At 37.6% G+C, this 14,435-nt stretch overlaps 1 protein-coding gene across 7 annotated transcripts in view; it reads left to right on the top strand.

The window, feature by feature from the left end:
- The window catches only part of LOC133522101 (ubiquitin carboxyl-terminal hydrolase 7-like), a 34,384-nt gene extending 21,502 nt beyond the window's left edge, over positions 1 to 12,882 (top strand). For 3 of the 7 annotated variants that reach the window (XM_061857307.1, XM_061857306.1, XM_061857312.1), the window contains 10 exons: positions 1,018 to 1,109; positions 1,903 to 1,929; positions 3,553 to 3,695; positions 4,110 to 4,217; positions 4,768 to 4,930; positions 5,140 to 5,261; positions 5,841 to 5,976; positions 6,552 to 6,710; positions 7,140 to 7,233; positions 8,887 to 12,882. In XM_061857307.1, the coding sequence (XP_061713291.1) occupies positions 1,018 to 1,109; positions 1,903 to 1,929; positions 3,553 to 3,695; positions 4,110 to 4,217; positions 4,768 to 4,930; positions 5,140 to 5,261; positions 5,841 to 5,976; positions 6,552 to 6,710; positions 7,140 to 7,233; positions 8,887 to 9,002 (1,160 nt within the window). In that variant the 3' untranslated portion in view covers positions 9,003 to 12,882. Of the gene's footprint in view, positions 1 to 1,017; positions 1,110 to 1,902; positions 1,930 to 3,537; positions 3,696 to 4,109; positions 4,218 to 4,767; positions 4,931 to 5,139; positions 5,262 to 5,840; positions 5,977 to 6,551; positions 6,711 to 7,139; positions 7,234 to 8,886 lie in introns of all 7 variants that reach the window. The other 4 variants (XM_061857309.1, XM_061857311.1, XM_061857310.1 and 1 more) reach the window with 4 other exon arrangements.
- The last annotated feature ends 1,553 nt before the right edge of the window (positions 12,883 to 14,435 follow it).

Here is a 14,435-nt window from a genome sequence, read left to right as displayed (position 1 = left end):
CCCCCTCGAACAAATTACACAAATTGACTAAGTACCACAGTAATAAGCTCATTAAAGATTGTGTTGTGGGTACTAGACAATGATATATATAAATATTTATAAATAATTAAATACATATACATAAGGTCGATATTTAAACGATAGATACAATAACAGCTTCGACAGGAAAACATAACTAAGTATGTAAAAATAGTATTAAGCAAACGCGGATCGGTCCGCGCGATCTCGCCAACTATTACATAAATCCTAGAGGTTTTCAATAGTGGCTTATTGTGTTAAACCCTGTTTCAAAACATTCATAGTGAATAAATAAACTAAAAAAAAAACATAGAAAACACCCATGACTCAGGAACAAATATCTGTGTTCATCACACAAATAAATGCCCTTACCAGGATTTGAACCCGGGACCATCGGCTTCATAGGCAGGGTCACTACCCACTAGGCCAGACCGGTTGCCATAAAAGAATGGGAGAGTTGCAAGGATTGTAACGTCAGAAGAGATTGTAACTCCTACTTACTTTACCTAATAAAAAGTATTTTGTATTTTGAAAATAGAAAATAGGTCCCAAAAACTATTTGAAATAAAATACAAAATAGTTTTCTTTAAAAGGTATTTAAATACAAAATACAAAATAGGTATTTTGCATTTTGTATTTGCATTTTAAATACAAGTATTTCAAATAAGTCACATCTCTGGTTGTAGCCACAGTAAATTTAATTTAACCATTTTTAGACACATGATTTAAATTGATATCAAAAAGTGGCGCCATCTTGCCGCGCCGCTCGAAACGATGCCGCCAAACCTTTGGCCTTTGATCTATAAGTTTTTAGGTCAAATGGCGTTCTAAAAGTTTTAATCATTTTTGAAGGATTGCAGTAAATTTACTTGCTATGAAGTTTCCTTTAACAATCTACCTCGTATCAAATTCTTTTTGCTCATATATAAGCACTTCGCTTATAGAGTTTCAGACTCTAATTATAACGCTATTCTTTAACATATTTTTTTCTATTCATAGGTTTCCCAACTGATACTCCCCTAGTACTGTACGAGGAAATCAAACCCGACTTCGTGGAGAAGATCAACAATTACAACGATCCCTTAGAAAAGGTATTATTAATTAGTCTATCCCCGTTTCTACGTGTTTTCGACCAACTTTGTATTTCCAGTGTTGTATTAGTAATATCAGTATTGAACAAAATCTATGTCTTACCACTTTTTTAAGTTACATTGATGCATCTGGCCATGTGTATTGTGGAAAATTCTTTACCTAAATATAATCATAATATAACGCACCATATAAAGGAGTGTAATCTCTTATTGGCTTTTGGTAGAGTATTTAATTGACCAGTGTGTGCTAATTTAAAAAATCGACCATTTTACCAAGTCACAGGCACACAGGTTGGGTTACCGACATCATTCTTGAGTGCTAGTATCTTTTAATAGGATGATCATTAATGAATCTTCTGTACATTTAGACAATTTACTGTTTTTTTTGGAACAAATCAAACCAAAGCCTAGTCTTTCTAAGATGGCATATAGTCGAGAAATTGGGACCGGTTCCGCCGTCGCGAAGGGGCCTAGAGGTTCATAACGTTAGCCGCGATAGCTAAACACGGCGGTTCGTATCCGGCCTTCACCACTGGAGGGCTTCGTCACTTTCTTTAGTAGGTATATGACATCTATTTCAGATTATAATTATGTCCTTGGTCGAATGCTGTTGATGTAACTTACATTTGTGGTGACGATGTAATTGTAGATATGTTGTACGAGACAAATACTATCGTTAGTCGGATGTCAATGGTTTACAATTGTTAAGACCAGTATGATTTCAAATTCCTAAGCCCACTGTGTTATGTGTAGTAGACATTATATGGTACTTGGACGATTGATTGCTTTGTAGTTAACATGTATGGCCGGCACAGGTATGGTACGTGTCATTACACTTATTATTACACCATATACAATAACCATAGCTTTGTAGCTGTCATCTACTGTTAGCAACGAAATGAATTGGGCTGAAAAAAAAAAAGTATAAAATTTGCTTTCAGCCAAGTATTCATAGATCGCATACGACGCGTAAAGTCTAAGACATATTTGTGCCACCGAATTAGACAGCTGAATAAGATGGTGCTGTACGGGAATATATGTTTTGTGGTATGTAATTGAATTGTCAAACTTAAGCGTCCCCAGCAAGCTCGGTTCTCGATACAAACGTAGTTACGCTCTCATTAAAACGTCTAGTTAGAATTGCTCTGAAACTTTGTACTTGCAATAAGATAAGGTATATTTAGGACTGTAGTTAGTTTAGATAGCCTCAGATACCATAGTAAAAAAAAGTGTTTTTGCTCTATTTTGTTTGTTTCATAACGTGGAGCAACATAAACTGATTTCAGGCCTAGATATACCTCATGTCATTGTATGTGCAAAGTTTCATTACAATCCAAGACGTAGTTTTAAAATGAGAACGAAACTCCGTTTGTATGGGAAGGTGAAATTGGGCCGACGTTGCCGGGGCCTCTTTAAACTTTTGCCAACAAGACCGCATAATGTACGGAGCAGTATAGCACCATGGACATTAGCTGTCAAATTCTAGAACGATCGTAGACTTTACACACTATATCAATCAGTGAATCTTTGCTTTCAACGGAATCTTCTATTTCACTGCAATCTAGCACCATTGAACAAATGTATAGATCTAGAGGTCTCTTATTTGACTTAACATTAACTTTAGTGGAATGGTAAGAAATGAACTCACGCTTTTACGTTCTATTTCCTATTGCTTAATCAGCAGATAGGAAAGAAAAAAAAAACTAAAACATATTGATGTTCTATGTTTTGATTAGTAACTAGATTGCCTCTCACTATGTATAATCTTATAGAGCTATGACCATTACTACCACTTCGGATAAATTATTCTGATGATGGCGCTTTAATGGCATTTGTTACAAACTGCGAAAGCAAAATCCTGTTAAAAATGTGCTTATTACGTGCCAATGAAAGAATACTTTGTCCTGATCTTACATACTTGTTATTTTGAAAATATGTGCTGATTCGTTTTATACTAATGCTCTGCAGTTATTTCCTAATATTTTAATGGAACTTCGAAATGCTTATAATATAAGCATAGTAAATTTTAAAACGAATTGGCATAAAATATCATTTATAGGGCATGCAATTTTCACATCATAAACACCTTGCAAAGCAAACATTAACAAATAGCTTGAAAAGCACTAGCTTTAGATTTTGTTCGAATTTGAAGATACGAGTCGTACGTAAAGTTAACACAAATCCTGGAAAAAGGGGATTTATTAATTTCGTTGTAGAGAGGTTATATCGATACCCTTATTTATTCCGTATCCAAAAAAGCGACCGTATCTTTCAACTTGTCAAAAACATAATGTTGACATAAACCACTAAAATAGTTCCTAATCGTTAACTAGTCGTCGCGTAATATTGCATGCCCTAAACCGTGTCCGACCCCTGCGGCGGCCTCAAGGCGGCCGTGGCTCGGGTTGAGTCGTGTGCACGCGGCCAGGCTTTGGACGAACTGATGGATGGCGACATCATCGTGTTCGAGCGAGCCGACCACCGCCACGAGGAGCTCGAGCTGCCCACCTGCCAGGACTACTTCAAGTACATCTTCTACAAGGTCGAGGTGCAGTTTGTGGATAAGACGCTACCCAACGATCCGGGGTGAGTCGAAATATTATAAAAAAATGTCCATTCATTGACAATTTTAACATGTTACTGCTTTAGTAGACATCAATTTAAGTTAGCATATCTCGATACGTTTTCTTTGTACCAATCTTATAAAAGACACGCCAATTCGGTAATCTAAAGGTCATCAAAGTGAGGCTTGTCGCGCTTCAATGTGTTTTGTGTTTTTATCTTGACGTGAATGCTACAGTCTCTTTCTATTTTGCAACTGGTATAACATGGTATAAACCCAGATAATAATTGCCTTTCATTCAAACAGCTATTCAATTAGTAATTTTTTAATGTATGTTTGGTATTTTTAGTAGCCATTAGGTCCATGAGAGAAGATGGTTATCCTGCAGTGTTAAGGATGTATGGTGATTATGAGTAATGAGAAAAAAACGTTTGCAGATTCACAATGGAGTTGTCTATGCAAATGCGTTATGAGCAAATGGCGAGAGCGGTCGGCCAACGGCTCAACGTCGACCCTTACTTAATACAGTTCTTCAAGTGTCAGAAGTAAGTACAATGCAGTAAACATATAAAACTAGTTTATCCTATTTTCCGTCATATGACGGACTTCGGTTAACGCGCAATTTAACAAACACGCATGTTAAGTTATTGCGTAAGTAACTTACACACTTAATTTTCGTAATAAACTAATAAAACTATAACTTTGCGGACCACTTGTGCGACGTCTATGATTTTCCCTTTTGACCCATTTTTAAATATTTGTTCTGTTTACTGTGTATGTTTAGTATATAGTTTAGTTTATTATCGTTTTTTTTGCCGACGCATGCAAAATAAAGGGTAACGAAATCCTGGACATTTGGGTTCAATGTCTTTTTTTCTCGTATACCATTTGCAATTGTTTGTGGTGTCCCCGGGTGCTTTTAAATGCCCTCTCTGAAAGGCCCTTAGACGGACTTCATACTAGAAAAAAATCAGGGAATCCTATGTATCTGGCAGCCTAAAGACAGAAACAAAGCTCCATATGGATCTACTGAGTCAAGTAGTTATTTTATGATTAAATTTATTTTTGTAACAGTGTTGATGTTGACTGTTGCAGTTACAAGGATACGCCCGGTTTGCCGCTGCGGTACTCCTACGACGGCATTCTGAAGGATCTGCTAGTGTACTGTAAACCAAAGTGCCCTAAGAAATTGTTCTACCAGATTTTATCTATTAAAGTTAACGAATTGGACAATAAGAAACAGTTCAAATGTTTATGGGTAAGTGTCCCTGTACCTTTAACTTATTTAAAAACAGGATACTTTTTGTCAATGACTGTATTGTCGCATCGGATGTAAGTCATACAAATATAGTTCCATTAGTAATTTTTATTATTTCCTGTTGGTAAGAATAGGTATTAACTTATTACGATTAATGACTTACTCGTAAGCTCGTAACTAAAAAACGATTATTTTATTTTTCATTGCAGGTTGGTCCTAATTATAAAGAAGATAAAGAATTAATTTTATATCCAAACAAAGGTGGTAAAGTAGCAGACATATTAGAAGAAGCGGCTAAAGTTGTTGAGATGTCTCCCGACGGCTCGGGCAGGTGAGCGTTTTTTTTTTGCTGCAATGAGATTCTCTTTTAAAATACTTTTATTGAAAAGTGATCTCAATATAGATCGTACCATTCACGAAGTCACGTGCCTTGACTCGTAATGTCATGTTATTAAGATTAGATTTGACAAATCTGTGGATCATCGTGGATGACAAACAAATTTTTGCACCTATATGTAACTGTACTCTTTACTGTGAGCAACCTTGAAATCGCAAATAAAATATCAGGTGTTCCATACTGAAGTTCAAATCGACAATTGTATGGAGATCAAGTTTTTTTTGTGATTTCAGAGTTACAGCTACAGTAAAAGTTGATCATAGCAACGAGTACAATCGTGTACATATCTTGTATCTCCTAAAAAAAAAACACCCAATATCCGATCCTTTCTCGTCCTTCATTCCATATCCGATCCTTTCTTGTCACGCTACACATCCATCTTGACATTCGCATCTTCGTCACATGCAATATGTTTTCATCCGTCGCCTTCACTGTCATACGTAGAGTGTCACTACGCTTCGTATCTCTGCTATAAATTTCCCTCGTGTAACTCCCGAAAATGTTTGTCGTCAGATTACGGATCGTGGAGGTGTCGTGTCACAAGGTGTTGCCCGGGCCCGACCCCGAGCTCACGCTCGACCAGGTCACCATCGCGCCGCCCAGACTCTACAGAATAGAGGAGATACCTCAGGACGAGTTGAATCTACAGGTAAATTCTGTTTACCTACTATATCTTAACTAGATTTATTTGTGAGTGCAGTGTATATGCAATAAATATGGGTCACAATTGGCTACTTGACAGTTTTTTGTAAATATTGTCAATCGATCTTGATTTTCCTGGGGATCAAATCTCTATACAGGACTCATGGCAATTGAGCAACACAAAAGTCAGAAATGAGAGTTAAGGTCTGACGCGCACTGCACGATTGAAACGCCTCTAACAAAATGATATTGTAATATGACGTCACATTACACTAAATGTATGGAAGATCAAGAAAATTGCTATTTTGACCCTGAAACATTTCGTTAATGTATATAGTTGCCATACAATTTATTTTGTCCATGTTGTCCCTTTCCAATGTATGGAACTATACTTTTTGGCTATTTAGGGTTGTCCAAATTCATGTCATAATCTTATCTGTGGTCGTGCACGTCAAGTTTTGCCAACCCTAATTATTGCTCGTGGCAACGCTGATCTGAACGGAGCCCAGAACGTCCACACGCTCTAGTTTCGCACACTGGTAATATTTGTTTCGTTTTTAAAATAGTATATGTTGTGTTTAGGAGGATGAGGCGTTAGTGCCGTGCGCTCACTTCCACAAGCAGGTGTACGCGACGTTCGGCATCCCGTTCTACACGCGCGTGAAGCACCTCGAGCCGTTCCAGGCCGTCAAAGACCGGCTGCAGGCCAAGCTCGACATACCCAACAAGGAGTGGGAAAAGGTAAGTTTATATGGTAATACGATTATAGTAATAAATCGAATAAAATAATTTAAAATAAGTTAGTTAGAAAGTTCAAATACTATTCACAGAATTTTGTGGATTGGATCTTTTTCTCAAAATTATGTCCGTATAATCTGTTTATAAGTTGACAAAAAAGTCTTAATTAATTTTGGATATGATGGTCATTAGAGCTAATCATTTCTTAAAAAGTACATTTGTTGTTATTCACTTAGTAAGTTATTAACTAACACAAACGGGACTTAATCGCGTATTAAGTTTTAAATTTACATCCGACGTTTCGAGGACGGCGTTGTCCCCGTGGTCTCGGAGAAGGTCTTAGTAAGTTGGCGATATTTAGGCCTTTAATATCTAGACAGATAATTTAAAAACCGGGAAGGTTGTAATGTAACACGAGTTTTGTTGTTTCAGTACAATTTCGCTATAGTGACAAATGGCAGACCTAACTACATAAGTGAAGGAGCGACAATAAACATATTCGACTTCAGGCCGAGTAGTAATGCAAGTAAGTACTTCCTCCTAACGTCGCAAGCTTTACATTGGCATGCTATTGGTGTTCGAACATTTTCAAGGGAATAAATCCGTTCTAGTCAATACTCCCATAATGAGTAAATGTAATACACATGTCACCCCAGACAGCATCTCTAGTTCCTGTAACACGGTTTGGCTTTGATCTGCTTACAAACATGTATAATTTTGCCAACTGTTCATATTAGGGATGTTGACATGAATCGCGTATATATAAAATGTTATGTTTTATACCTTAGCGAGTAACATGAGAATACTGAAAATAATAAATTAATTATTAATAATCAAAAATATTTAAATAATGCCCAGTATCACGTGACTGCAATCGCCAACCGGAGTACGTCACGGTGTGAGAAGCACCCAGTCAAATTGTCAAACCTAGCTAAATGCACAACCTTGCAAAATCACAAAAAAATTGTGGTTAAACTATTGTGTGTTGGCAATCTTTTTGGGGCTTATCTGAGGGTCCACCGCGAACACCGGAGTTCGCAAATTGCGGTCATCTTTCTCTGTCACTAATTGCATCTAAATAGGATTATGGACTAGTGTTATGGGGAAACTCTGTAGACGTAGAGCGAGTTTTTATAGTTCAAAAGAAATGTATCCGTGCTCTTGATAACACGTGGTGTTTCGAAAGTTGCAAACCGTTGTTTAAAAAACTTAGCATATTACCGCTCCCATGCCAATATATAAAAGATGCGTGCCTACTTGTCAAACATAACCCAAACTTATTCACATCTCGTAGTGAGACAAGTACAAGACACACAAGGGCGCAATAAAAGAATTTGCTGCACCAGCCTCCTTGCCGCTCTTATATCTATAAAAAGAACTGTTTTAATATGTGTATAACCATTTATAATAAATTACCTGACGAAATTAAATTGGAAGCTAACAATTCATTTAAGATTAAGTTGACAAAATGGCTTCAAGAAAAATGTTTTTACAGCATTAAGGAATATTTAACATAATGTAATTAGGTATAATAATATGATTGTAAATATATAATACTAGCTTTTAAGTAACGAAGTGATGCTCTTAGCAGCACGTTGCATGTACCTAAAATTTGCACACCTGCATGCAGGTTGAGCACGTGAAACTTTTGTTTATTTTTAAGCCCTTTAAACCGTGTTCTTGCAAATAAAGATTTTTTATGATTTATGAGTAAATCAGAAAGATGCCCCCAATTTGCGAACTTCAAAATTCGTGTTCGCGGTAGGCCCGCTGCTTTGAAATTAAATACTACGGCTTTTTATCTACGACTATAACTGACAGTTTGACAGCAGTTTGTTTATTTATCACATCGTGTCGTCATCAAGATCACGTGACAGCTAAGAGCGTTTAGGCGCGAAATTTAAACACGAAACGAGTTAAACTTATTTTTTTTTTTTAATATATTGAAAAAATATTTTCTTTTGTAATAATTACGTGTCTATTTAGTCTAATTTTTTCAACATCCCATCCAATAAGATGAATACTTTTTCTGGATCCAGTTACAGAATAATAAGTATAAACGGCATTCCAATATGATGACGTGACGGATTTCTTCCCGGGAAAATGTATTAGCAAAATTCAAAATTGTCGACGGTCATCGCTCGTGTTCGTCCCAGAATGCGTGCTAAAATGTAAGAAGATCTGTCGCTTCCAGACGCGACGGGGCGGCCGTGGCTGGGGCTGGACCACATCAACAAGACGCCGAAGCGCTCGCGCGTCAACTACCTGGAGAAGGCCATCAAGATCTACAACTGAGCGTGTGCCGCCCGCCGCCCGCGGCCTCCGGGACCGCGCTAGGGCCCCGATACTTATGTAAATACGATTTACTTTCGTTACCGACTTTGTCTGTTATCTATTTATGACGTTTGGAAGCAGATCGATATCATTTCCATATTTTTGCAATGCGGTGGAGTCCATGTTTTATACATTAGTAGATTAGACCATATTGTATGTACATATTTTGTAATTTTAAAACGCATATTTATATGGGCCCTAGACGTAACCGTTTTTCGAGTGAATGTAACTTAGCGCCGGGCGAGTGAGTGAGATTTCTTTGATTGAAGAATTCTTTCTTGAAAATAATTGACAATCACAGGCTCCTGCGGTGGCGGCATGGTTGCAGTTTTATCACCTGTCACTATGCCTGTCACTTTCGCACTTACATACTTGTTTGAACGTGACATGCATTTTGACAGGCGATAAAAATGCGACCGTGCTTAGCCTGCTGAACTAAGAAATGTGCGACAATAAGCAAGAATTAGATTGTGCTCTCATCAATAGGTAAAGCGGACACTGCGGCGTATGTTTGTTGAAGACATTTGAAACCCGCAAAGGATGATACTGTGTTTATATCGCCGTTCTTCGTTCATAACCGACTGTCTAATTGTCTATTTAATTAGTTTAGTTATCTGTGTTGATGCCTCCCTGTTAAATTTATAAAATAGGAATGTACGTAAATATCCGAATGCTTGACACTACCTTATTAGTTGCCACTTTCATAGTGTAAAAAAGTGGTTAAGTATTGGAATTAGGTTGTCAAATAATAGGACGTTTACTTAGGTAATGTAGACAGGACGGCCTACGTTACATCGTGTATAGCAGCTAGATACGGGCCGCGACGACGTAAGTTACGTTCACTCGACCGTCAACAAACACCAGTTCGACCTGTACCGCGCTATTTATTACGTATTTATATATATATTTGGACCATAGGTGACATTCATTGTAGTTTAATAATTGGAATCAGTAGTCCTGCTAGCAGATATGCGTATCATTGTTTTTATAATTGAAAGATTCGCCGAATTACTTTTCGAAACATTTAGTAGGCTAATCATTCTATAAAATATATCCCTCGTTACAGTTTGTTGTAGAAATAGTCTAAACTAAAATGACGGGCTCCAGGCTCAGTTGCAAATTTATTTTAAAGGAATTAAACTTTGTGTAAATGTACCTATCAGAAATCAAAAGGCGTCAATTAGTTCTAAAGCGCTAGCTATCACGCGAGTTAAAGTGTGCATAATGACTGACTGACCTAAAATCAGGGCCTATCGCGATGCACTACCTTCATTCTTTCGTCTATTTGTCTTTCTATTGCTCAAATATGCAAGACCAACAGAGATACAAATAACGAGTTTTCGACATTCGCGGTACGTCTTCATTCAAGAGATAGATATCGTGCATATACTCAAATTTTATAACATGTATATGTTTCATCTTCTTATTACTATTAAATAAGTCGAATAAGAATATTCATGTACTGTTAATTCATCAAGACTATCTTCTAAGTCTGCAGTAGAAAAAGCTACTTTGCATAAATTTAAATTTTGAAAATAATGCAAAAGGGGAAACGCGGTTCAGATGATAAGCGGATACTCATTTTGGTTCTCATTAGACGTGTAAGCGTGTTGAAGCATTTTATTGTGCAGCTAAATAAACCTTAACGGTCGGGCACCGAGTCATTTTAGCGTAGACAGTATCGAACTTGGTAAGTGAATGTCGGTTATGTTCAAAGTATCTCAGTTTGGTATTGCCTTTTAGCATTTCCAGTGTCGAAAATCGTGTTTGGCCTCCCCCAATACTTAGAATGTCGAATAAACTACTTTATTTATACTTAAGCACGGACTGGTCGGTCGGTCGAACGTTCCCGGACGACCGGGGGCGACAACTGACCGACCGGTAGCATTTTTGGTGATTCGACTCTAGCTCAGCATTTCTACAGAGTATACAGCATTATTTAGATACGAGTTTGTACTATGGAGATATATTATAACGATGTTTAAGGGTATTATTATATGTATATAGTCAAATGTGCCTGTGTGTGATCGCTTTTCGGTATACGTGGCCTATAGTCGTCTGCGACTAGCCGGCGACACGCATTTTATTTACGAATTCTCGGTGGTAAGATGTAGATGTTCCTTATCTCTGGGTGACCATCCATCAAAGCAGAGTATTATATAATATTTGAATCGAATGGAGGAGGCACCTGTCAATTTTAGCGTTTATAGTATTGTCGAATTCCGTACAAAAAAAGGAACCATTGCCGTGTGTGTCATCTACAATTAGCTTTTGCTGGCCTCTCCCATTCTACATGCGTTGTATTATTATTATCATTCAATATAAAATGCTTCATATGACAAGAATAAAATGATAGAATGTATGTAATAAATATCATTTTGAATGAAAAAAAGAAATCATTAGCATAAGCAATGAAATAATAGTAAGTAGGGCTCGCGGTCGTGTCCGTGATTCGTGAACCCGTAGCCGTGCGCCCGGTTTCGTGTTTCACGGCAACGGTTTTCTGGTCCGTTCCGCACGTGACATTCGGTTAAGTGAAATTAGGGTACGTGAATCCGTGTAGATCCGTGTAGGCATGATCATGGCTTCACGTATCTTAAGAACACGCCGGTTCGGTCCGGCCGCGACGTTGAGTGAAGATAAGATGCGGTCTCAAAGAGCTACGAATAAAAATGTATCATGAGTTTTTTATTCATAGCTCTAATTCCGTTTCATTACTTTTGAATTAAAATTTATTTCCAATAGTAAGGCCTTTTAAATATTAATGAGTAATAAATGAAAAGAACCAAACATTAATTACATTGAATAGCTACTTTAATAAACGGGTTACTAAAATAATACAACACTGTGTGGGGTACACTATTAGTAAGTAATACGGAATGTATAATTTTGGTAAGTGTTACTCGAAGTATTGTCTATCAAGGCAGATACGACGTGGTCTAGGCAAAGTGAGAACCTCTGTACTCTGTGTAAAAGTATTAAAGTGGCATTAACAGTAACTTGGTAAATATTTAATGTCAGTTTATTAGATGCAATAATTGAATTTACTAGTGCCAAACTGCATTAGGTAATAAAAGTCCTGTTAAGAAGGTAAAATTAATTTGGGATTTGCTTTGGTAGACGGTCACCTGTAGTCGCGCTTGGTCCGCATACTTTAATAACATAGACTAAAATAATATTGTTATCATTATGTAATACTATCTGTAATACTTAATTATTATGTTACGTCATTTTATCATATGTTGAATCGTGCTCTTGTTCATAGACAAACCTAATAAAATTTCATTATAGTTTTTTTTCTATTAGCATCATCGAATCAAATTTAATCCCCATTGTGATAAAATAGCAACTATTAGTGAGGCTTGTACATAATAGCTCCTGCACATACCTATCGCGGACCTGTGTAGGTTTCAGCTTTTTTTCTAACAAAAAAAAAAAAACTAACGATACGTGAATTCTTATGTAACCTGTTTTATAGAAAATATTGAAGTGTGGATAGAATAAAATGTGTTGATTGTCGAATCACCAAAAGGCGGCGCCGGGGCCCGGCGCGGCCGCTGCACCTAAGTAACTAGCACCACATTGTTAAGGCTGAAAGCCGCTCAGAACATCCGAACGTGTATAATGTTACTATTTAATTTTTAACTAATTTTTTGCCGGAAATAATAGTGGCAAATGGGATTATAGTTTCATAGTTGATTCACTATTTAGACCCGTCTGTAGGATTTGGATCTCGAGCAGAGTTCCGTGACAACTTACCTACAAACTATTGGAGGGAGTTCCAATGTTTGTTATGTTGGATGTGAATGTTTCACTGAATATAATCCTATATTTGTTTACACTTGTTTGTTTTTAATTTTAATACCTTTTTATAATTATTATTCCTTTATTTCTCTTTCTTCTTAGGGTTATGTTTTTTACAATATGGATATAAAAGTAAAATATATAAAAATACATTAAAAAATACTATACAAAACACATATAAACACATTGTAAAAAACTTAACCTAGTGTGCCGCCAGCAGCGGGGCAGGGCCCAAGCTGCCGGTGGTCAGGGCTGCAGAGAGAGGAACCATTATTATTATTATTTCCTTTATTTCTCTTAATTCTTAGACTGAGGTTTTTTACAATATGGATATAAAAGTAAAATATAAAAATACATAAAAAAAAAAATACAAAACACATATAAACACATTGTAAAAAACCTAACCTAGGGTGCCGCCAGCAGCGGGGCAAGGCCCAAGCTGCCGGTGGTCAGGGCCGCAGGGAGAGGAACCGCCGGACTATCCGCGCCGTGCTCAAGATCACCGCCTTCTGCATCTGACCCTTGATCCAACCACCTAGCGAGAGTCTCTCAAGGTGTTGTTCGAGACTCTTCGCTATGAGACCGTTCGCTGAAACAACTATCGGGACAATGTTCGTCGAATCAACATCCCACATGGCGGTTATCTCGTGAGCCAAGTCTAGGTACTTACTAGATTTGTCCTTCTCGGCTTTCACGAGATTCTCGTCATGGGGGATGGTGATGTCGACGAGCACGGCCCGGCGTTGCGATCGATCTATTATCACGATGTCAGGCTTATTGGCTACAATAGTCCTGTCAGTGATGATAGATCGATCCCAATAGAGCGTGGCACGACCATTTTCGAGAACTGGCGCAGGTGAGTACTTGTAGTACGGTACTTCGCGGTCCACAAGGCCGTATAGAAGAGCAAGTTGCTGGTGAATAATCCTGGCTACGAGATTATGTCTGTGCAAGTACTCGCCGTTAGCAAGATGAGAACAACCGGAAATGATATGCCTGAGTGACTCTCCGGGACGGCGGCATGCCCGACAAATGTCGACCGTACCGTCCTTATTATTATTATTATTATATAATTATAGGCGAGCAGCTATTTAGCTGATGAGCCTATGTCACACAGTGTCCTGTATTATACAGTTCAAAGTTTGTAAAGTCGTATCACATCACTAAGTAACATCAGTCTAACTTATTGTTAAATTATGTTAACCTTTTGAATGTTACTGGATCTATAGTAAATTTCATTGAAATGTGATGGTTGTTTTGATACAGTAGTCCGGTCGCAATCAGAAATATCGGAGCGGCCTAGGTGTTCATAAATACCTGACCAAAGCCGCTATACTGAAGACATTAAAGTATATGTTCAGATGTTTTTGAACCGCTATATCTGTTGGCGACTACATGTTCGCGTCCAAAAGGTTAACAAATACTATCCTCGCCAGCTTAGCACTCCAAAACTTAGTGGTGGCAGTATTTTGTAAAAGTTACGAATGCCGACGCCTCACGTTCACGCGCACGAAAAGTGGCTCTTCGGAGTCAAGGAACACTTCCAAGCATTTTTGAGAGGCATTTACTAGTAACCCAGAGATACCACAT

This window comes from Cydia pomonella, chromosome 10 (genome assembly GCF_033807575.1).
Source record: "Cydia pomonella isolate Wapato2018A chromosome 10, ilCydPomo1, whole genome shotgun sequence".
Classification (NCBI taxonomy): Eukaryota; Metazoa; Arthropoda; class Insecta; order Lepidoptera; family Tortricidae; genus Cydia; species Cydia pomonella.
The sequence above is the reverse complement of the archived record's forward strand: the minus strand, read 5'-3'. Positions and strand labels throughout refer to the sequence as shown.